Source organism: Phlebotomus argentipes, unplaced genomic scaffold (genome assembly GCF_947086385.1).
Source record: "Phlebotomus argentipes unplaced genomic scaffold, Phlebotomus argentipes genome assembly contig_15, whole genome shotgun sequence".
Lineage (NCBI taxonomy): Eukaryota > Metazoa > Arthropoda > Insecta > Diptera > Psychodidae > Phlebotomus > Phlebotomus argentipes.
This window is the reverse complement of record NW_026776181.1, coordinates 11,638,349-11,662,241: the sequence shown is the minus strand read 5'-3', so window position 1 is coordinate 11,662,241 and position 23,893 is coordinate 11,638,349. Positions and strand designations below refer to the sequence as shown.

At 42.8% G+C, this 23,893-nt stretch overlaps 4 protein-coding genes across 6 annotated transcripts in view; 1 reads left to right on the top strand and 3 right to left on the bottom strand.

Moving 5' to 3' along the window:
* Positions 1 to 3,200: 3,200 nt before the first annotated feature.
* LOC132262148 (nucleolar protein 58) lies at positions 3,201 to 5,665 on the bottom strand. Its single transcript, XM_059761299.1, has 4 exons — positions 5,506 to 5,665; positions 5,296 to 5,372; positions 4,070 to 5,063; positions 3,201 to 3,814 (listed from the first exon to the last, which is right to left on the bottom strand). Exons 1-4 carry the CDS (start codon positions 5,548 to 5,550, stop codon positions 3,359 to 3,361), a joined length of 1,572 nt encoding a protein of 523 aa, XP_059617282.1. The 5' UTR covers positions 5,551 to 5,665; the 3' UTR covers positions 3,201 to 3,358.
* A 91-nt stretch (positions 5,666 to 5,756) lies between these two features.
* Positions 5,757 to 6,891, bottom strand: LOC132261916 (uncharacterized). Of its 2 annotated transcripts, none has more exons than XM_059760955.1 (2): positions 6,435 to 6,891; positions 5,757 to 6,373 (listed from the first exon to the last, which is right to left on the bottom strand). In XM_059760955.1, the coding sequence occupies exons 1-2, from the start codon at positions 6,784 to 6,786 to the stop codon at positions 5,793 to 5,795; spliced, it is 933 nt and encodes a 310-aa protein (XP_059616938.1). In that variant the 5' UTR covers positions 6,787 to 6,891; the 3' UTR covers positions 5,757 to 5,792. The 2 variants fall into 2 exon arrangements, with proteins under 2 accessions (XP_059616938.1, XP_059616939.1); XM_059760956.1 differs by having other exon boundaries at positions 6,468 to 6,891.
* A 563-nt stretch (positions 6,892 to 7,454) lies between these two features.
* On the top strand, positions 7,455 to 8,829 carry LOC132261919 (ubiquitin-conjugating enzyme E2 G2). Its single transcript, XM_059760967.1, has 5 exons — positions 7,455 to 7,618; positions 7,742 to 7,823; positions 7,890 to 8,008; positions 8,078 to 8,218; positions 8,282 to 8,829. Exons 1-5 carry the CDS (start codon positions 7,576 to 7,578, stop codon positions 8,398 to 8,400), a joined length of 504 nt encoding a protein of 167 aa, XP_059616950.1. The 5' UTR covers positions 7,455 to 7,575; the 3' UTR covers positions 8,401 to 8,829.
* Positions 8,582 to 23,893, bottom strand: part of LOC132261908 (cadherin-87A) — a 38,550-nt gene continuing 23,238 nt past the window's right edge. For both annotated transcript variants that reach the window (XM_059760938.1, XM_059760937.1), the window contains exons 3-15: positions 21,089 to 21,294; positions 20,267 to 20,407; positions 19,379 to 19,524; positions 17,512 to 17,626; positions 17,233 to 17,425; positions 15,835 to 17,169; positions 14,886 to 15,754; positions 13,331 to 13,502; positions 11,435 to 12,957; positions 11,202 to 11,376; positions 10,454 to 11,120; positions 9,446 to 9,698; positions 8,582 to 9,376 (exon numbers count right to left, since the gene is read on the bottom strand). In XM_059760938.1, the coding sequence (XP_059616921.1) occupies positions 9,302 to 9,376; positions 9,446 to 9,698; positions 10,454 to 11,120; positions 11,202 to 11,376; positions 11,435 to 12,957; positions 13,331 to 13,502; positions 14,886 to 15,754; positions 15,835 to 17,169; positions 17,233 to 17,425; positions 17,512 to 17,626; positions 19,379 to 19,524; positions 20,267 to 20,407; positions 21,089 to 21,294 (5,870 nt within the window). In that variant the 3' untranslated portion in view covers positions 8,582 to 9,301. The remainder of the gene's footprint in view (positions 9,377 to 9,445; positions 9,699 to 10,453; positions 11,121 to 11,201; positions 11,377 to 11,434; positions 12,958 to 13,330; positions 13,503 to 14,885; positions 15,755 to 15,834; positions 17,170 to 17,232; positions 17,426 to 17,511; positions 17,627 to 19,378; positions 19,525 to 20,266; positions 20,408 to 21,088; positions 21,295 to 23,893) is intronic.

Here is a 23,893-nt window from a genome sequence, read left to right as displayed (position 1 = left end):
AAAATTTCTCTCTTTTAACTGGACAAAAAGGGGAGAAAAGAGATGTTCCCCGGTAAGAGAAAAAAAAGTAAGATTGATTCATCTCGAGAGCTGTAGTGGAAATGGCAAAACACATAAATAACACTTTATGGAAAGAGACATTGAAGTGAGGAGAAGAAAAAAGGACACAGAAGAAAAATGGAGCCGAAGAATTTCACCTCGATAATTCAATAAATTTACCTTTGGCACACACACGAAAATTCATTTATAGCTTTCCTATCTTGCAGGACTTTTGAGGATGCTTTCTGCAGGATAATGTATTAAAGAGTGAGTCTATTTCTCGACAATTGAACTCTCCTGGGAAAATGAAAGTTCGGAAAGTGGCTAAAATAGCCAATTTGGAGGCACTTTAACGACGAATGGGGAATGAAAATCTCGGATTTCACGTAAATTCTTCATACGAACAGTGCATGGACAGTTGTTTTGGCGAATTGGAGGATCCTTCAATGATGGGTAGCCACAAATTAGTTGAGAGTTTGTGGCTTATGCAGAACCACAGAATGGAAAACAAATGTCAGGGATTTACGTGAGAGATGCAGAGAAGAGACGATAAATTTTGCGGAGGTGTGAGAAAGTGCATCGAGAGGATTGACGATGCGAATTAATAATCAAGCCACTGAAATAGAAGGGATTCGGAGTGACATCAAACATTTGTCAATCCCCAATTTGGCATCCAGAAATAATTCTCTAAATGTACCTTTGTGTTGCAAACGACGGCAAATAGTGTCTGCATGGAAATATTTTTATTGAAGCTCCCTCAGCCACTCCACACGCCCTCATAAGATGGAAAAGCACACGATAAGCTACGCGTATGCTTTAGCTTACGGCAAGATGTGAAAATGCGACCTAATCGGAATGTGGCAAAAGCGATTTGAAACTAAACTCAAGTATTAGACAATTTAGCATAACTGAAGTTTTCGCCATAACAATAAATTCAAACATTATAACTCGATTTTGTTTCAGACGTTTCAGAGAAATCCTTTGAAATTATATTGCTTAGGAAAGTTATAACAATTTTGTCAAATTTCAAGATCACGAAAAAGAGCAGAAAGAATTAGGAAAAAAAACCTCAAGATTTTCGTTACCAACTACATAAACACTCTGGCTTTTCCGAACGCTTACAGAATGAAGCTCTGGAGTTTGATCTCGGGTTCTATTCCGCCCATTCTAAGAGAGGCATTGCACATCCCAAGGAGTGAGAATTATTATGTGAATAAGTTTTCCGAGCGCCGACAATGAGTGTAGATGGAAAGGGCGGAGGGACAAGTGGCGCGAGAAAGGAAACTAACTAATAAAATTCTACGTGCGGCACAAAGATAATAATAAAAATAAAACAAAAACAAAACAATTTGTAAAAAGCATTTTGCCATTTTGTGAATAAAACATACAAAATGGCAAAAATGCGAGGAAACATCTCTACAATGTACTTTTCATCTTATTCCTTTTCTTCCACTCCGAAAAAAAGGAAAGACATTTACACTCTGCCGCCCCAACTCTCGGGCATATTCCACCAAATGTGGGGATTTTCGCGCTAAAGCCTCCCTCTCCGCACCGAGGGCGGATAACAAACTCAGTATTTTGCATATAACACCATTTGAGTTCACAATGAAATTTTCCACACTACACACACACACACTCGCATCCCGAGGATTTCAAGGCAGGGAGGACAAAGGATGAATTTTCGAGATGGAGAACAAAAGAATTTATTCTTCTCTTGCAGGATTTTCTCATTTCAGTCAGCTTTTGATCACAAGAGTCTTAGCATTTCTCACCAAGAAAGCTGGTGAAATTCATTTCAATTTCAGTAGATAAAACTATATTTTTGACGCTCCGAAGAGAAAATGGCTCTAATGGTTTTCCAACATTTCAATAATTGATAAGGAAGATTAGAAAAAATTGGGAAATCAATATCGGTCAGTGAAAAACCGACAGGTGTTCAAAAGTCACTTCACATTGACCCAAAAACACTCCATATCCCATTTCCTCTTTGGAATCCCACATTAGATTAAGAATGTCAATTTTCCAGAATGTTTCGATGGCGAAAATAAACTTTTATACTAAGTACACTGACTTTGCATTATATTTTATATAATACTTGATCAAAATAACATCATTTTATCTTAGAATTATATCTAGATACTAATCGATGTCTTTTAATTCTCCGTGAGTTGTTATTAATTAAATGATAAAATGTCATTTCTGCACGATTACAATTAGAACTGTTCAATATTCTGGGTGATGTAAGAAAAAGCGAGAAGAGTTGAGAATAACTTTTGCACATTAGAGTGCTTCTAGTGCTTGTGCTGTGAAAAATAACTTCATCACTTTTCCTCCAAGATGCTAAACTGAGGGTGAGTTGAGCTGCTGCTGATGAGATAGGATGAAGAGTTTCATTTCAACCACCCTGTAAATTACTCGTGTTCGTAACAGTGACTGACAGTGAAATGAGATACAATTTGTCCATGTAATTACACAATTATCACTCTATTGCCCTCCAGTCTCTCCGTCCCTTCGGCCCTTCCTTGTATACAGCGTGAAAAACTACTCTAATTCATTACTTGGCGATTTTTATAAATTACATCCTTTGCAGGAGGGAAAAAAGCAGAGAGTGGATGAAATATCCCTGCGGATGGTGAAAAGTGAGGGTGGAAGGCCGAAGAGGAGATGTGAAGAATGCGAGCAGAGTGCAAAGGAGCTCGTAATAAGATTTTTATTGTCTTCTGCCGCCCCCAGGGCCGTTTTCCAGCCCCAAATTCACCCTGCGGGCGCGGGCGGACTCGGCAATATATTGCAAATGATTGAAAAGTGCAATAAAAAATAACGCTGCAATAATTTAGAGGGGAAGCCTGCAATAAAATTGAATTTAAGATTTGCACACAAAACGCAATATACAATTGGTTTTTCCTTCTCCACTGCCAGCTTTTTTTTTATTACATATTCTTCTGCCGCCGCCAAGACGGCGGTCACGAAGAGCTGGCGCGGGGCGCAGGAAGAGAGAACAATTCACATCAAATATTAATCCTCAACGGTTATTTCCATTGCTTATTCTCACACTCTCTCGCTCGGCAATCGCGCTCGAGGACTCCAAAATCCCGCCCGGGAAGCCCATCTCTCGCCCGCCGCTCTCATCCAGAACACATGGGCTGAAGGAGAATTTCCACTTCGGACCATTTTCATTTTCTTTATTGTTCCTCCTTGATTCATTTTCCGGCTGAATTTATATTTCCTCGCTACTTCACAATCTCTCAGGCGCTCGCCATTTAAAATATGACGGTCATTTTGCATAATTTCGACTTTTAGAGAATTAGAAGAGCCAAATTTATTCGTCCTCCGTCTTGGATTTCTTCTTTTTCTTCTTCTTCTTCTCCACCACCTCCTCGGCTGGCTCCTCCTGCGCCTCCACCTTCACCTTCTTGGGCGCCGGCACTTCGACTTCCTCCTCCTCGGCGGCCTTCTTCTTTTTCTTCTTCTTCTTGGGCGACTCCTGCGATCCTTCGGCCTCCTCTTGGATCTCCTCAATCAACTTCTTGGGCGTCTCTTCCGCGTTCTCCGAATGTTTTCGCTTCTTGCTGCTCGTCGGCAGAGTGCTGTCATACGCAGACTCGTACGTCTTGATCTCACTCTTTCCCTGGTACTTCTCGAATTTGGCCTGCGCCTTGCCCGTGCCGGACAATCGCCGAAGACTGCCCTGTTCGAGGAATTTCAAGCGAGACTCCAGCTTCGCCTTGTGCTCAGCACCCAATTCGAACTTCACATCCTCCCCAAAAGCGTCAACCTGTGAGAGAAGACGTTCAGAATTGAATCTCTTACCACATCGTGCACAAAATATAGGCAGTGTCTAAAGATAGAATCAGACAGCCAAGTGAACAGTGAGATAATCATGCTCTCAGAGTCATTCTCAAAAGCGAAACCATGGATCGATATCATCATTTATATAAAAACATAATGAAATATGTTAGGGAGGTATTTACGTTTCGTTACGGTAATTAACGAATCGTAAATATCCTTTGCACAATAAAAGAAAACTCACCCTTGTTGCAAGCGCTGCTTTTGCCGCCAGCGATCTGGAAATCTTTCCCTTATTCTTGGCGCTGGCTTGACCCACAAGTTGGGCGTGATAAATCAATCCGTACTTGGGAGTGTCTTTTTTCGCCTTCAGTGCCCTGAAAAGCGCTTTCTCAGCGCCTAGGATTTGCACTGTCGACGCTGGATGCTTTGCCAGATTCACGAGAGATCCAGCATGGGAAATAAGACGCGCTCCAACTGACTCTCCCACTAAAACTGTGAGATTTGGCGCTATGGCGAACATGCGAGTCTTGAGATAGTCGAACAAGTGTGTTCTGTACTCATTGATGGAGATTATCTCATCGCACAGTTGCTGAATGTTGAGAATGTCCTCCTCTGATATCTCCGTGCCCATCGATATCTCAGCGGCTTCTTTCACCTTCTCCTCCACGTCTTCCGGCAGAATATCCGACAGATCCGTCTGTCCCATATTCTCTCGCATTCCCACCAGCTTCACTGTCTTCACGAATGCGATGTTGTCCGTTACGATTTTCCCCAGCTCTGGGAAATGCCATCCGTACCACTCTCTCGCTCTCATCATGTAATTGTTGAGCTCCTTGTCCAGATCCTCTAGCAAACACTGCGCCTGAACGATCATTGTGTCGATCTTGTCAGGGGAAAACTTCAGTTTGTATCTCGAGAGCGAGTGTGCCAATCCGAGAGCCATCGCTGTCATTTCCTTCTTCGGCAGTCCTGAGAGCAAGGATTCCGACTGCGTTCTGATGCATCTCAGAAGCTCCTGGACAGCTGAATTGGAGACGCATTGCAGAGCCATTTTGTCTTTGATGGCATTGCCCAGCTTTGCGTCCGCCACGAGAAGTTTGTTCTGGACATCTTCACTGACCAGCTTCTTGAGCGTCTTCTTCAGTGGCTTCGACACTTTTCCCTCGACTGTAGCAGTGGCAGCCGCTAGAGCTTCTGTAGTGTCTGAGAACTTCTGGAAGTGCTTCAATTTTATCCTGAAAGAAAGGAAAGCGTGCATCAAACTCAAACTGTATCAGAGAATCTCATGCAAAGAACTGTTTGTACAGAGTAAAACCGACACGATTAAATGCGCTTTCAAGAAGCGATACTCGCGTCAGGTGAAGACTTTACAATTTACTCTTCGGCAATACTAAAAATCCGTGAAAGATCTCAGGCGGAATCACGAATGGAACGATTGCCGGAAGCACAGAAAGAAACTCTACTTACAAGCTGTTTGCTTTCTCAGGTGTTTCGAACTCCAAGTAGAGATTGTCAACTTCCTTCAGCTTCTTCTCGTCCAGGAGCTGCCAGAAAAAGCACAGAACATCAGGATAAACAGGAATAATGCCAAAAAATGTAAACTTCTACACGTGTTCTAAGGCATCATAACCTCAATTCGGCACCAAAGGTTTTAGTAATAATTTCCGCAAGTTTTACCTTGAAAATCGCATATCCTGCGGGTGTCTCGTAGAGAATAAACATCTTTGCACTTTTCTCATAGGATGAAAACTCCTAAAATATGGAATTTCCACGATAAATCGCAGAGAAACGCCACAAACAACCGAACACGATGCAAACACTCTGACGTCTAACCCACTAGATTATGTGGCGTAAATTTTACCGGCACTTCCACACTTGTCCGCGGACAAGTCCCCGAATGTCAAATGTTATCTTTTCAAATTACAACGTAAATCCATATAGATTTTTATTCATCCTTGAGTTATCTAAAAATCCTCATCAACCTCTGAAATCACTCTGTTGAACATCTTAATGGCTTTGTTTTGTTTCTCAGTACACCAGTTTGAGAGCTTTTTGGTCAAATACTCTCCATACAACTCTGCCGCGCTCTTGCTACGTGTTAGAACTTTCAGGGTGTTCAGAAGTTCCCGTCTTTCGTTTTCCATCCTCCGGATTTTTCGCGATTTTTGACTCATCTTGAATTCAATGGATCCGTTCTGATTCTCAATTGTGTTGATTGGGAAGAGCGTGGAAGAAGCAACTGATGAAACCGGTGAGACTGGCCTCTCGGAGTCCGTAGCGTCTGATTGCTCAGATATGAACTCGTGATTTGTCGAGAGGAAGATGGGACTTATTGAACCCATTCTTTCGACATTTGCTGGGTATGTAGGAATTTTAATGTGTTCAGGAAGCATTGGTGACTCCGTTGGTTTCTCTTGCAAATCTGCTAAGTTTGCTAACTTGAGTTTGCCCACTCCAACAATTTCGCCGGGGACCACAGGCAACGCTTTTGGGGCGATTCGACGAACAGTCACATTGTTTCCGTTTGGGGCAGGAAGAATTTCCACTAAAAGATAATAGAAGCGCATTGAAATTTTATCACGAGCAAACTACGTAAACAACCTTACCAATAGAACCGACTTGGAAGTTCTGAGGCTTACTTGGGGGCTTAGAAGGGGCTGTACCATAGACACTATCCAGGAATGAGAGCTTATCCATCAGTTCCCACCTTTCCTTTCGGTACTTCCTCGACACTTCAGACGAATCATTGAACTTCTCGCGCTTGTACTTCTCTCGCATCGCACTCCAGCACTTCTCTACGTCTGCAGGTGATTTTTTGAAGCGCATTGCAATGTTATCCATTATGTTCGCCCTCTCAGGTGCCCCACGATATGTTCTGATATGTTTACTCCACAATATTGGCTCATTCTTAACAATTTCAATTAACTCTGCCATTTCGTGCATACTGAACTTGTTCATTTTGCAGGCGTTTGCGAAATATCTGGACGACACAATATGAAAATCTGAAAATCACCAGTCATAGAAAAATATACACAAAATGTTTGTGACACATCGCTGAAATATTCTTGGAAAAATTTTATGGATCGAATTCGCGTGTGTCAAACTTTATAGCATGTATTTGAAAAATTTGAGACAGAATTTTATTTGTATCTCTCTGAAATTTCGCTAAATACGAAAAAATATTGCATCGCACTTTGTTCCTTCTATCTCCTTCCCTTTTTTCTTATTCCTACCTCTTGCCTTTTCTGAATTTGTATTCTTTTACGCTTTTGTAAAAAAGCGGGATAGATGAACCGGTAATTTCCATAAATTTTCCGATTAAATGGTAAATGTCTTCGCTGAAATTTCACTTCCAAACTTGTATTGTGATTTCTGTACGTACTCCTATGGACATTCTTATAGTTTCCATGGACATTTCTTATTATATTCTTTATTCTGTGTTCATCTCGACTTTCATAGAATATTTAACATTACTTTTTCCCAAAAGTGCAAATAACTTTATACTCACATTTCCAATTTTCATTAGATTCTTGTCATTTAATGTAAATATTCAGTTGTGTTCATTGCATTGCTAAGATTTGTCGTCAATGTGTGCAGAAGTTTCGTCGGAAAGACAGAATACTTCAAGTAAATTTATAAGGCGCTTTGGCATTGTCAAAAATCTACGTCCAACTCTCATGGATTACTTCAAATTGCGGAGAAATTTTTAGTTTTACGCAATAAAAACACCCACATTCCTCCAGCAGGATGGCTGGATCAGCCCTGAGGCGCCTCATGGCAGAATACAAACGTAAGTATAGGCTGAAAATGCTTAGAATTCCGACTAAAGATATACTTTCGTTGCATCTTCCAACTCATCCCTCATGAAAATTTCTCTCCGTGGCTGTTTTGCTGCCATCCTGGACATCCCCAGAATTAACCCTCAATCCGCCGGAAGGAATCGTCGCAGGCCCCATCAGTGAGGATAACTTCTTTGAGTGGGAAGCTTTGATAACGTGAGGCTGCATTTGGTAGGGATCTTAGGACATTTTCACTCAACTTCCGGACTGTTTCTGTTTCAGGGGACCGGAAGGAACCTGCTTCGAGGGCGGAGTTTTCCCTGCCAAGCTCATCTTCCCGCCGGACTATCCGCTGAGTCCGCCCAAGATGAAGTTCACCTGTGAAATGTTCCATCCCAACAGTAAGTTGCGTACTTGAGGCTCAGTCCGAAAAGTTTTTTTTTGTTTTGGTAATGTCCGTGTTCTTACAGTCTTCGCGGACGGTAGGGTGTGTATCTCGATCCTGCATGCTCCAGGAGATGATCCCATGGGCTATGAGCTGTCAGCCGAGCGATGGAGTCCGGTGCAGAGCGTGGAGAAGATACTCTTGAGCGTAGTCTCAATGTTAGCAGGTGAGTTTGTCTGTTTCCCATTCAATTGGGCGACTAATTCTCGAATTTCATGTCCTGTGGCAGAGCCAAACGATGAGTCCGGCGCCAATGTGGACGCAGCAATCATGTGGCGGGAGAATCGCGAGGAGTTCAACAATATTGCCACAAAAATTGTGCGGAAAACTCTTGGATTGCCTTCATAAATTATCCTTCATTCCCAGATTTTGACCGTTGATCCTCATTTCTTGTCCATTCGTTGGAAATCCTTAGTTGTCTCATTGTCTTTTACACCCAAATCCTCCACACTGCTTTCCTCCTAGTTTTCCCGAGAGATTAACTCGTAAAAGATGCGCTAAAAATGATTAAAATAGCGCAAAGAGTAAATTAATATCGAGAGTAATATTTATTTGTTGCACAATCAACTTCCAACACTTTTATAGTTTAAATTCTTAACTGATAGAGAGAAGAAAAGTGCGAAAACACATGTAATGTTAGAGAAATGATAAAGTCACAATAATGCGTCGGAAAAATTGTCTGAAAATACAAAAGATAACTTTAGGAAATGGAAGTGAAAGAAAGTGGAGAAGACATGAATTAAGGTAAATAAAAAGATTTATTAAATATACCGAGAATTACACGGAGAGTATTTTTCTTTATGCACTTTTGCGGCCTCTTCCACGCTTCTCTCGAGTCCAGTAACACTATTTAACATATCTTCTCTCTTCTGCAACATGAGAATAAATTTTTCTTCATTCACAATACAATGTTAGTCAAAAATGTGACGCAATTAATTACTACAATTTTACCACGTTAAAAGACTTTTCATCATTATTAATGCGATACTGAGCGCACTTATCATTTCTTCTGTTTGTGTTATATAAAAATAATTTACCTACTATCAGTCATATAAAGGACTTTTTACGCACAATTCATTCATGCTCATTCTCGCAAGTATATTTTATCTTTTCTTAACATTCAATAAATAAATGAATTCTCTTAATTTATTGTCGCTGATATAAAAATTCCAGTTTCGGACAACTTAATGGATAAGTTTACTACAATTACACTTCTGCCCAGTGACTCTGCAGCGTTGATTTAGTAGTGTCAAATCAGTTCTGTGACGAAATCCGAACGATCTCGCTGAGGAACTTGGAATGTTGACCCCGTAAATTCGTAGATCTGCAAGAGAAAGTGTTTAGAACACAATCAGAAGCTGCCAGTGAAGGCTTTGAGCGCATTATCACTCACAGAAGGAACTCCGCTCGGGTTCCGGAGAGTGGCGTAGTCCGCCAGGCCATCGCCGACCTGCGAGCTGATGTTCCTGGGCTGGATTGTGGCATACGTGTTGTCTCCGCCGCCCTGCGAAGTCTCGTACGAGTCGCGCCGGTTGAGTGTCAGCGGCAATCCATCCTGCTGACTCGACGAATTGTTCATGCTCATCATTTCAGGCTCGGAGAAGACTTGCATTGTTAACTCCTGCTCTTCGTACAACTTCAGCTTTCTGCAATAGAGATGTAAAAGTCGCGAAATTGAGTAAATAAGTAATGACAATACAGTGATAATATTTCAGTCGAAAATTGTCTGAAATATGATCTGAAAGTTCAACAAACTAGCGATTATTTCGACTGCAAATTGATGCTAACATTAAGTTGGCCTGAAAACCTCAGCGCCACATGAGCACAGCAGGGCGAGTGCTTTCACTCCTTTCACTCCATTTTTCACACGATGCGAGTGTTAAATGGTTGGAAATTCTTCAATGTCATGACTATGTTTAGGTGGCAAGAGAAGGAAGGGACATTTAATTATAGGGATGCTTTGCCACTGGAAAAAGACGCAATGTTGGAATATTATATTAATATAGCGCGCTATCCTGCATCCTAATTGGGACGTCACGAGGCAAATTGAGTCTTCTCGGGACGGTAAATGGCTGCAGCACGACAGAATTTAGTTTCCAGTCTGATGAAAACTGGCGCAATTAGAGCGATAATGTCTCGAAGATGTTACCTCACTTGAGCTGCTGTGTGGTAATTGAAAGAATAACCATTCTGTGGCTGTTCTCAGACCAACTTCCCCGACGATGTTCGCTTTACACGAAAGGGGAATTAATTTTTATTTTAATGCCCACCGCCAGTGAATTCTTTTAATTGCCACTCCAACTGTCCCAATTAAATGTTTCTCCCTCGTGGTGAAAGTTTACGCTCGAGGAGTTTTTGTCATGTTCTCGAGTCACGTTTGTGAATGCTAAATGGGTCTTACTGTTCAATCCAGAGGGGATTCTCCGTGGTGTTGAGATCCTCGATGATCTGTTTCTTGATGAGGGCGTCTTTGCGGCGCGTCTCGCTGGGAATTGAGATGACCCAGTGCTTGAGGCAGCAGCACAGCACGATGAAGCTCACGGCGCCCACGAAGAGGATGATCAGGAGGGCGATGAGGGCCGCCAGGGCCAGGTCGAATTCCTCCTGGACGTACGTCGCGTGGGCAGGCACGACGTTCTCAATGGCGAAACCCGCGTAGTAGTCTTTGAGGAAGTCGTAGTGCGCGTCCACGACCTTCAGCACCTCTTCGACGGGAACGATCGCCTTGTTCTCGGGATCCACGGCGTGGAAGTACAGGTCGCACCAATCCATGCGAATCCTACCCATGCCGTCCACATGGTATCGGATGTCGTCCACAATTATTCTCTTCTGTGTGGCGTTAGACAGCTCCTGGATGATCTCATTCTGCTCCTGATTCACCTCCGACGGCGGACGCGACAGAATCACTCTTATGAGTTGCTCTGGGTTGAAGATCCACACGTGAACTGTGGCTTTGGCCGTCCGCTCCGGCGGCTCCTGTTCCTTTGCGATAATCTCCAATATGAATCTGTCCTGATTGTATTCCGCCATGAAAGTGGCTGTCGTGAGACGTCCATCCTTGGAAATAGCTGGAAGAACAACATCATGATAAGCTTCTGTTGTGCTCAGCTTCTATTTGGAACTAGCTAAATTCATCGTTTTGCACTCACCGAATGGACTGGGCACAATAGAGCCAGTGGACTTGCTGGAACCGAACTTATACAGATTTGATGAGGCAATTATCAATTCCATTGTCGCATTTTCCTCCTTGTCGTTGTCTGTGATGTTGAGCAGTGTGACCAATTCGTTGATTGAGGCTTTTGAGCTGATGCCCGCGTAGTAAATCTGTGAAAGAGAGAGTGTCACACAATTTTTGGGAGAGTTGCATTGCAAAAGCACTTACTTCTGGTGCAAATACGGGCGGATTATCGTTGATGTCCAGCACTTTGATCTCCACTTTGGCCACTGTGCTGTCCCTCTCCAATGCCTTCACAGAATATGCCGCTCGGTCGTCGTCCGTGATTACCATGTCAGGCTTCTTGCTGGCCAAAATGAACAGCATGTACTTGTCTGTGGTCTCTCGGTCGAGGGATTTATTCGTGAAGACATCTCCGCTGGTCTTGTCGATGTAGAATGCGCCCTCTTCGTTGCCCAGCATAATGTAATAGTAAATCGTGGGCGGATCATCGTGACTGCGATCCTGGAGCATTGCCTGAATCTTCCCGATTCGCACGTCTCTTTCGCGGTTCTCGGAGATTTGGAATTTATACGGATTGGAGGCGTCTGGGAATTCTGGGCGATTCTCATTGATGTCCACTAGGAGAATGGTGAGGAATCTGAGTGTCTCGAAGCGCTTCGGTCGGCCACGGTCTCTGGCTACGAGAATCAATTCGTATTTGGACTGTTTCTTCCGCTCCAATTGCTTTCTGGTTCTCAATTCCCCAGACAGTTCGTCAATGGCGAACTCATCAGTCTCCTGAATATTGTCGTTGTTCACCTGAAGATGATATGTCACCTTCCCATCCAGACCGCTGTCCTCGTCCGTCGCTTTCACTGTCATCACGAGATACTCAGGCTCCACGACATTGAATGGAATCTCTATGAGGGCTTTGTTCAGAGCTGGCATGATGAACACCGGGCGATGCTGATTGACACTGCTCACTTCAATGGCGATTTCCGCGGTGTCTGAATACGGCCCAGTTCCCTTGCCGTCTCGAGCCTCAACCAGAAGCTGATAGTGACCTTTCTTATGGCTCAACTCAATGGCTGGGTAGAGAATACCTGTGCTGGCGTCCAGTCTGAACATACCAGCGTCGTTCCCGGACAAGATAAAATACTTGACTGTGCCGGAATCCGCCTCGTCAGGATCCGTGGCTGTGACTTGGAGGATGGCAGCCGGCGGATTCAGGGCGGCATTCTCAGCCACCGTGGCTTGATACTTGTTTTGCGTGAAAACTGGCGCATTGTCGTTCACATCCTTCACTCGAATGTGCACTGGAATGGCTGTCGAACGCCTGGTTGGCGAGGGCGCCTTGTCCATCGCCACAGCGGTAATTGAGATCTCAGGCTCGCGCTCGCGATCCAATCCCGAAGAGTCCTGCACCACAATCACTCCTGTGTCCGGATCAATACTGAACAGAGAGCTCTGCTCTCCAACCAAGCTGTAGACAACCTCTCCGAAGGCTCCATCGTCAGCATCTGAAGCTTCCAAGCGCCCAATAATTGTGCCCCGTGGAGAATTCTCAGGCACTTCGAAGCGATACTCCGTCTCATTGAACTCCGGATCATTGTCATTCTCATTTATCACGTCTACTGTGATCATGGCGGTGGAGGTGAGTTGAGGAATTCCTGTATCTGTTACTGTAGCGTTGAAGTGGATACTTTTGATACTCTCGTAATCAATACGAGCCTTTGTGCGTATTATTCCTGTTCGGGGTAGAAAATGGAAAATGTTCAATATATAAATTGGCATTTACTGGAAATATGTGACTGAACATGCATATTAATTCCTATTTCAGGGGGGAATTTGTAAAAGTCAAGCGGAATTGCAACATTGAATTCAGCCGAAAGGGATGAGCTTTATGTGCAATTTGCATTTCTGGGCATTACCATTGATTACTTTCCCTGAGAGATCAAAGGGGAGTGACTGTAATTAAGGGAATTTTAAATCAAATCTCTCAACTCCGCCAGCAAAAATTACAGGCTTAGCGAGCAATCAGCCACAGACGGCACGGTTGTTCAAACAAAGAGAAAGGTGGTTGGAGTGAATTGGGTGGATGTAAAATGTAAATGAACTCACCAGTGATTTCGTCTATGTCAAAGAAATCATTTCCATGCTCCAATTGGTATTTGCCAACTGTTGAGTCCGCGTCTGTGGCCTGAAGGGTGGTCAGAATGGCACCCACGGGCTGTTCCTCCCTCATTTGGAACGTGTACTTCGGCTCTGTCGGTGACCAAGGGGCGGCAAAGACCTGAGAGACAAAGATATCTTGAGCAAAAGCTTTTTGCGCTGCACGAAATCTGGGTGAAAAATTAATTAGACGGCCTTTGTCGGGTGAAGACAAGGGAAATATGAAAATTATCCCACTGAGAAAATCCTCCTTCGGCGCGAGGGGGAAGGAAGTGAGTGAAAAGTGGTGAATTAAGGGCCGCTCTAAAGCCACAGGGAGTAAAATTTTAATTAATATTTTATTGCCAGTGGAGAAAAATCTGAGCAACATGAAAATTTGGACGGTGGTTTTGTTTCACCCAGTGAAATCTTTGGGCAAATGGAGGGTCAATTTTTGAGAATTTTGGCCTCAAGAGGCAATTTGGTGATGATTCTTCTGAACATTGGCTGGATAAGTATCTTCTTTCTTAATTGGTGTCCTCTCTACAATCTCCAGAAAGACTTTGAGGTGTGATTAAGTCTACTTTAGACCGTGGCAATTTTCTCAATCGCTTCATTTTCCATTCTTTCGCAGGAGTTGACTGTGAATTTACCCAGCAGCTTAAAAGTATCTAACTTCGAGAGTTTTCACAAAATTTTGCACAGCATTTTGGTTGTGCTGTATTTTTCTTCTGGCTTTCTAACACTCTTTATCCTGCTTTTAACACTGTAAATATTACACTTTTCCTACTACAAATCTATTTATTATTAAACAACGGCATCTTTTCACAATTTCAGGCCAAGCATCGCTTGTGAAAAGAACCCAAAGATTCTGAAATCGCTCATTTGCACTGCTAAGATGAGGGATATATTCCTGAAGATGGGAATCTGTGCATCCTATATTGCGATGATTCATCCTCCGTATGTTGAGCTGTTAAAAATAATCTCAACTGTCGCTATGGAGGTCTTTATTTCCCATCTCACAATCAAAGCGTGCACCATTTTCCACGGCTATCTCAAAGAACTGCGAAACAGTGTCAAAGAATTGGGCACAACACTCTCAAGAGAGCGCTATAACGAAGTGAAGAACGAAGTACTATCTAAAATCTGCGAGAAGAGGGTCGAAGTTACCACTGAAATCATGCCCAGAAAGTCAATATGGGCGGCAATCAAAAGGATTTTGAACTACTTTTGGACACTTCTGATGGAATTACCCAAACTGCCAGTCAGAATAATTCGAAATGCCCTGGAAACCTTCTTGCCAATGTGCCAGAATCGACCATCGATTGAAGAAAGATTCAAAATCATTGCGAAGAAGAGTGAAAATTCTAGTGGAAACTACGTCATTGTGGAGTCTGAGGGAAAAGTTCGTCTCATTCCTGGTCAATTCACTGAAATTGGGCGTGTGAAAATTGTCTCCGAATGCTCAGAATAGAATAGAAAATCTCCGTCCTGTGTAATTGACTGAATTATTTATGTCACTCACCGGCGGCATTTCGTTGACATCGATAATGGTGATGACGAGGAGTCCTCGGCCCTGCTGAATTGATGGGGCAGTGGTATCCGTCACCAGGACGGTGATGCGAATCACCGCGAATAGATCCCTGTCCAGCAGCTTATTCACCCGCACATTCCCATGCTTGTCCACGCTGAAGACGTCCTTAAACTCGTCACTGCCCGTCACCACCTCCTTGCCGTCCTTGTCCACAGCCGTGATGGGCTCTGTGGCAGCGTAATCCAGCGCCTCTCGGCTCACAATGTCGGGATCGATTGCCACGAGAGTGTGCACGATAGTCCCAACAGCCGCGTCCTCAGCGATTTCTGCCCTCTGTGTGGCTGGCGTGAAGTAGGGCGCCTTGTCGTTGCTGTTCAGAATACTCACAGTCACTGTGCAGGAGCCTGAGAGACTGGGAGTACCCAAATCCGCAGCAACAACTTCCATTTGATATGTGTTTCGACGGTCAAAGTCCAGCTTGCGCGCTATAGAAATCACTCCCGTTCGGTTATCAATGGCGAAGTCATCAAAACTGCCCGATTGTAGCCGATAGCGGATTTCTGCGTTGATCCCTGTATCCAAATCCTCAGCCATCACTCGCTCAACAATTGACCCAATTGGCGAGTTTTCAGCAATTGTCACCACATAATTGTCTCTCGTGAATTGAGGAGCGTGATTGTTAACATCTCTGATTGTAATGTTAACATCGCAAAGGGTCGTGAACAGACCATCGCTCGCCTCAACCGGGAATCGAACATTCTCAGAATGGATGTGGTTCACATCCAACGTCACGTTCTTTGCAATGCTTAGCTGACCCGAGCGCTTATCGATCAGGAAAAGTGATTGTATGGCTTCAGAACCTGAAAGTTTAAGACAAAGAGCACAAATGAGTTCATATTCAATTTAATTGGACTTGAAGTGTAATTTAGTTTTCAATTACCTATGATTCTGTAAGCGATGTCAGACATTGCGTCAGGATCCCGAGCCTTGACGAATAGCGGAGGGTCAAAGAAAGTTGCACCCTCGTCGAGAGATGCTCTATAAATTGGACTCTCACAAACTGGTGGTGAGTCATTAGCGTCTATCAGAGAGATTCTAAGCGAAACCACAGAAGTCTGACCTCGTCCCAAGTCGTCAATCGCCTTATAAGAGAGATAGTAAACAGGATGAGTCTCATAATCCAAGCAAGGGGCTTTTCCTGGCCCCGAGCTCGTGTCTTTAGGCATTTCCGGTGGCATTTGCGTTGTAAACTCGGTTGTGAAGTCCGTCGTCGTGGTTTCAAATGACTCTCTGGAGTCCAGAATGTTGTTGTGATGCTCACCACTGGCGGAATTGAGCAAGTCATAGTCGTTTTCGCTCACTTGGTAAGGAACATAGTCCTTGGAAGACTCTGTGCGAGACATCTCCACTGGCAGCACGCCCGTTTGGCCCACATAAGTGATGTTGACATTCTTGGCGTCGTTCAGCAGATCCGCCTCCTCAGAGGCGCTCATTGGCATGTCTCGCTTGCGTCTGGCTGTCGCGCGGCACTCAGCCACAGTGATGGCTCCAGTGATGGGGTCCACGTGGAAGAGCTCGGCGCCCGTGCCGGACAGAGAGTACCTGATACCCCTGTCGCCGAAGTCGCCCGAGTCCAGATCCTTCGCAGTTATCGTGGTAATCAGCTGACCAGCGTGGGCGGTCTCTGACACACTGGCGGAATACGAGTCGTGCTCGAAAGTGGGTCGATTGTCGTTGGCGTCCGTCACGGAGACGGTGAGGGTGGCCGTGGAGGAGAGCTTGTGCTCGGTGTCTGTCTCCTCGGCGATTATCAGCACAATGAATTTCCTCTGGTTGGGGTTCTCATAGTCGAGAGTGCCGTTGGCCACTCGCACGCTCACTTGAGATGAGCCCACCACTCTCTTTGGCTCCACATCAAACACTCCCGACACATCATTCAATCTCAGGGAGAATATCGAGTTCTGCCCCACGTCTGGATCAGAGACGCTCATCTCCAGTGGCAAGGGAGTTCCTGGCGCTGTGTTTTCATTCAACGAAACGAAATACTCCTTCTGATTGAAGGTGGGCGGAGAATCATTCACATCCCGAATCGTGACGGACGCCTGAGTTGTGGCCATAGTGAGAGCGTCATTGCCTGGCATCCCGTCGACCAACTCCCGGGCCCTCACAGTCAACGAAACGAGACCCGTAGCATCCGGGAGGGCTTCTTTGTCCAGCGGCTTGGCAGTCCTCAGTTCGCCAGTCTTGGAGTCAAGCAGGAAGTAATCCATTGGATCTGTTGGAGATCAAAGGCACGCGTAATTAAATTGGGTCGCAAGGGAGAGAATGTTTGTCATACTCGAGACTAATTCGTAGAGTATCTTCCTGGGTTGTCCTCGGTCGCCATCTCTCGCTTGAATGGTCATCACAAGGGTCCCGATGGGACTGTCCTCATTGATTACCGACGCCAATGAGCCTTGAAATACGGGCGGAGCGTTCTGCACATCTTTCACTCTGATCTCTAAACTGGCTGTTGAAACGTGAACATCATCCTGCAATTAATTAACACGCATCACCACACAATCTTCGCCTAGAGTGTGTGTCTTCCATCTCTCCCGCTCGATGGGTGAATTCTTACCGTAGCTTTGAGCTCAATCTGATAAATCATCCGTTCATTATAGTCTAGTTTGCCCGCAAGCACCACAGCTGCCCTAAGAATATCTTGCTCGCTCTGGAGAACTTTCAAAGTGAAACTGCAAAATTGGAACAAAATGGACACACTGGTGATGAGAGCTTTATTCACTTATGGGGAGTTTTCTCAACAGAGTTGCAAACTTTATAGAGATACTTAAAAGCTACAAGGTTTTAGTGTTAAAAGTGTAATAAGAAACAAAACTCTATAAGGAATACTAAAGAAGGCTAAAGTACAAATCTCTGTCGTACTTAATTCAGATGTTTTAGTCTGCAATATTTCGAAAACAATGACAGATATTTATAAAGTATTCCTAAAAAAAACTTTACAAGAAGGGTGTTTATCAATGTCCTTTTCAACTCTGAAGCACCGAGAAAGTCCTATTTGGCTTCAAGGGATGGAAATGCAAGATGAACAAGAGAAAAGACAAATTGTGGCGACAGCAATCAGTCGTCCTCTTTCACAATTCTTGCATCCCCTTCCTCGATTTAGTGGTTGTTTAAAGGGGAAATCGCTCCAAAAACAGAGAATTTCCTCAAGGATTTGCGATGACATGAACGGGAAAAAGTGTCCTTTATCCATGAGAAGAAATTGCGGGAATAAATGTAAATTAGTAAGCAAATGGTGGCGTCAAGTTAGGAAAAAGAAAGCAACACAGACAGGGAACAAGCAGGAAATAATTGGAGTGTATTTTGGAAAGAACATGCATGAAGCGGAGGAGCATGAGGGTGAGAGACAGAGAATGATGTCAATTTATTCAGCAATTTGTTCGTGTTTGAGGCCCTTGTCTTCATCCTGTGTACACACCAGAATGGCACTGTGAAAGCTTCATTTCGCGCGCCGTGAGTCTCGTACTCCTCATGAACTTGTGTTGCACCCAGGAGGAATAAATTCCTTGACTTTTTAATTAAAAGAAAATAAAAACAAATTCAAGATCCCTCTTCTTGGCACACCCTTGTGAGTCAATTACTCTTTCGCGCGCTCCCGGAGTCTCGGCTCTCATAGAAAATTAATGGGTTCAACTCTATTTTGCTTAATTAGACAAACTCCGTCACATCCACCTCGGCAATCGCTTAACGAGTTCGCCGAGTGTGAGGGAAAACTTAAATGGAAAAAAATTACATAAAGGAGTTTTGGTGTTAGTGCGAAAATTGAGTTTTCAAGCTCTTTTTCTTCGCTTTTTCTTGCTGCAAAATGTTTAATTATCTATGTTAAAGGCGAGAGAAAAATGTCTTGAAGGCAGTGTTGCGAATTTCATTTATTTGCACTTCAATTAAATAAAAAATTTGAGCTTTGCAACTTGACATTTGATTATGCTTTTAATAAATATGGCTTTATTATATTCAATCAAATTTGAAGAAAACATCTCAATTGAACACTGAATTCCTACCATAACTCTTCACAGAGTACATTTCACAGTGGGAAAGTTTCAAGGGAATTGAGAGAGTAATTTTTCATCTTGTGTAAGAAATTCTCTCGAGAAGATCCATTCTGCTCGGCGAACTTAATCCCTTGGAATAGTTGGAGAATATTTCAAATGATCCCTATTCATTCGTCCATCTGAAACCCTCACAGCTCGAATGGTTCAGGGGCAAGGATGGGAGAAAAGAATGAAATAATTCAAGTAATTCTCTGTCCCACTTGTTGCGCTTCACCCCCAAACAATATCCAGACGCACACAGGACGAGAGATGGTGAGGAAAAGGTCTCAAAGTGTTAATTAATGAGTGTCATCTCCAGTCCTCAGAGTTATTGTCCATGTCGAAATCAAGGGAATCCCCAGTAGAGTGATCAAAACAGATTGCAACACTTACACAGAACACGCGTCGGGATTCTGGCTGTTGGGCACGCACGTAATGTCCAGATTCTCACCCACAATGTCCCGATCCGTAACGTGGATCTTGTCGAAAACCGTTGTGCCAATTTCCGCATCCTCCAGCACTTCCGTTTCATATGGCACCTGAAGTGAGAGATCAATATTGTCTCAGCAGCGTTGTATTATAATTTTGAGTAAATATGAAGACAGCATATCAAATCGAATGGTTCAATAAGTTTGATCTGAAATTTCCTATATTGCGGAATATAAACCGCAGCACACTTTTCACAGAACTCGATACACATTTGTATTCATATCTTTCTCAATATTCTTCCAATGTGCTTGAAGTTAGATTCGAATAAAAACTATTAAAATGTTTTTCAAATTAATTTAAGAAAAAACTAAAGCTCTTTAATTACTTATTTGTTGATAAAAAAAAATATCTATTGGTCTACTTTGCATCGTAAAAATGGGGTTTCTTTTTTAAAGAAATAGCTTAAATTACATACACGAAAAACCCCTTCGTAAAAGCTTTTAAGCAAATCGGGAAAGAATCAAGAATTCATGGAATTTCAGAGTAATGCAAAAAACATATTGATTAGGATACAGAAAAATTCATCAGATTGTCAAAAAAATCCATCGTGATTTTCCCATTCATTTCTCTCGTGGCTGAATTTTCAGAGCAACGAATAAGGGTGAAAAGATAGAGTGGCAAAAAACACATTGGTATGAATTGGTAAAAATTGCATTCCGTGTGATGGAATTTCTAGTAGCTGTAAAAGGGTGGAGGAGAAAGTGTTGTAAGCTTGCTCTTGTGCCTTTGCAAAGGCACTCGGGATGGTGAAAATGATTAAACGTAGATAATAATGAATATTGTGCGACTTACATTCTGAAATTCCGGCGCATTGTCATTCTCATCGAGAACAATAACACTGATTGGCACCTCGACACGATTATCATTCTGAGATTCCCATGTACTGTTCACTTTATCCTTGATGGTGACGAGGAAGTGGAGTGTGTCCTGATCCTGATTCGAATACAAATTACCAACAATGAATTATACCATCATTTCATGTGTGCACCACAGCGTCCGAGGGGAAATTAAATGAATAATATAGAGAGACAGGGAAGGATCTGTCGAGGAAGGCAACAATGGGGATAATTCCGATGGCACCTCATGACACAACCTGAATTTCTTCTTAGTAGAGTTGCAGTGTCTTCAGATACGAAATATAGGAGAGTATTATTGATTTATCGCAATAAACTATGAAGGTGAATATATAGAAACTCTAAATAGCTTTAAAACACTTCGTGATTTTCAACTTTGGCACTGTGCATAAATTAATTGTTGAACGAGGCAGTACTTTAATCATGATCTAGATAAAGTGTTGACTATCACTCAGCGAGTCCACTTGCAATTAGGCCTGATAGAGCATGAAGGGGAGTGAGAGAGTCACTCGTGACACGATAAGGATTCAATAAATTATATCAGTGGGGAAATTGTGTTTAGGAATTGCAGATTGCTTTCTCAAAACCACACGAAATGTTCGTGAAATTGCATGTGTATTTAGCATAAATTAATTTACAACACACACATTCACGCGAGCTTGGGGATGGCATTGGAAATTAAAGGGAATAAGTGAAGTGCGCTGCCGGGATGGGAAATGGTTTCAGGGCTGAGCGAGGATGGTGTACATATGGAGTTTACCTCACGGTCCAGTGCTTTAACGATTTCCACTTCTCCTGTTGTCGGATTCACCATGAAATTATCTGATCCGACTATGCCAAAGGATATCTCTTCGCCCTCCGGATCGTAGCCCTCCAATCGGTACACACTCGCTCCCACAGGAGTGGATTCTGACAGGGCGAGATTATTCATATCCTGGGTGAAAACAGGTGGAAGATTGCATTCACCTGGAATTGGAGAAACAAAAGAAAATTACTTCTCTTCTGCACAAACATCAAATTGTCTGCTGTAGCATTTCTCCGTCGTGTGACTGAGCTTCCACTCGCAAATCCACTCAATTTTTCACCTGCAGAATTCAATTTTATGTATCCCTTCACCGAGATACCCTCCCTGTCTGTTTTCTCTTCATCAACAAGGGCTTTTGGGCGAAGCAAAATGATCTACTTGACATGCAAAGCTTTTCCCTCAGGTATGTCTTGTTTGATGAGTTATACTTTGAAGCACCGCTCCTGTGGCATTTCTCTCTTCTTCTAATAAGGCGAAATTAAAGGGTGGCTTTCTGATGAGTGCTACAGCATGTCTTTAATATTGTTGTGAAACATGCGTCCAGTGATATTAAAGACACTTCGATGCCAGAGAAAATCTATGGAATATTATTATTAACATCTTGGAAATCACCATAAATTCTTGCACTTCTCTCGCCATTCTGAAGTTCCCTCTACACACATTCTACGCCAAAGTGAAAAGCTCTTTCCTTCTCTCGCAGCACTTCCATCAATTCCCCAAACCACATATTTCATCCCCAGGATGTTGCAAAGTATGTGTGTGCATCTTTTTGACTTGTGCCACTGAAATTGATACTCGAGAGGGCCAAAGCTTGACGTTCACTTTTAGAGCAAATGCAAATCCGACACACTTCCCTCGTGCCACTCGACAAACTTTCCTCATACATTTGCGTACGAGGGGAAAGGCTTCAAAGGCCCATTCGGTTGTATCCCACCTGAAAATGTAATAAATGCTTCCGACGTTTCCGCTTGTTTACGGCTCGTTGGGAAATGCAAATGAAATATGTCCCATTTATGCCGCAAGTGCTTTTTATTACACTACACACAAGCAGCCACCGAATGTGGGGATGAAATTGAGAATCACAGAAAAGCTCTCGGGCGGCACTGGTCAAGAAATGTGCCACACGCAAAGCCACATGCCCATCAGCATCCTATTTGAAGCGCTTTATTATTTCCCGAAGCTCATTCACCCCGCGCGCCCAAGAGCTAAATTAGAATCAAGAGAAATTAATTGCATCAATTCTACAAAATTCAACCCCGTGATAAATGCCCGGAGCCGAACCATCGCTCTAGCTATTTAGCATCCCGAAAAGCACGATGGATGAGGACAATTATGTGCAGTAATTGTGGATATAAAAGACACATAAATCACGTTCTGTATACACTACCTGAATAGTTCAATTGATAGAATAATCCTAATTAAATTAGGTGGGACATTAATTAATTTTTTGCACCCATCTCAACATACATTTGCACAAAGAGGGAATATTTCATCAACAGCACAACTCTGCCACAAATGAAATATTATTAATTCAAATGCCATGCAAATTGTGAACTAAATATCATGCAAAATTATTCGAAAAAGATATTAATTTACATAATATTTCATGTTGATTTATCTGTGAGCATTTATTAATGCATAATTTAAAGTATAATATCAACAAATATGCGTCAACACTCAATGTAAAGAGAATACAAAAATTTTGTTTGTCAGTCTCTGACAGAATTTCAGCCCTTTGACTATTGCAAACAGCATAAATGCTTTATATCAGTTTTCCAAATTCTGCCATTTACTCCTAAAAACATCACTAAATAGCAATTCAGTTGAATAGATATGCTGTAAAATGAGTAGAATCGAATCATATCTATTGCAGCATGTTTAGCGGCCATTTCACTGGGGAATGCGCATAATTTTAAAGTTCGTAAAATGCAATGCATATTAGCTTTCCATGTTAATAGTATACTGCAATGTGCCAGGAAAACCTAGAGAGTCTGAATTCACTCCCTGGAAAAGCGCTCAAGCTGAGTGAATATGTGATTTATCCAGAACAAATAAGTATAAATTGACCTCTTGGTCAGTGAACGTTTTAATCCCCAATTGAATGCATAAACTGTGAATGCTATGAAAGCATTGAGCTAATTTGTGCCTTTTGCAGCGTCTGCAAGACAAACTTCTTGAACCCTTGTAATTGTCTCTGAGTTTAAAGTGTCTGTCAAGAGACTTTGGCCGAGAACAGCAGAGGAAGGAAACTTGAGAATATTTAGCAACTCGTAAAATATCAAACTTATCCCGGATGGTCAATCTTTCTGACTCTCCTCTCTGCTGAATGTGCACTCAATATGCCACATACTGTGCGAGAACAATGCAAGAAAGAAAAATTTTGAATTTTCCTCTGTTGGCTTTGTCCATTAGCGTTTTTGTGTGTGTTTTTTTTCTGGTGCAAAACATTCGAGGAAGCAAAAGAACTTATTTAATATTTATTTTCAGCATCTCTTCTCGCACTAACCGAGTTCAAGTTGTGACGGGAAATAGGACAAAGACGCGACTTTCTAAGCCTAACCATAAATCTTCCCATCGCTAGCCTCAATTACCGAACAGAGCAGTATAGAAGCACAGAGAAACAGATCAATAGTGTGTCTTTCTGGTGAAATTGCGCTTATTTCACCAGCTATTTGTTTATTGCGCAAATTCACCCCAACTTCTGTGGAAATGAAATTGTTGACCTATCCCATTTTTATTGAACAACAATGCCGCTGAATA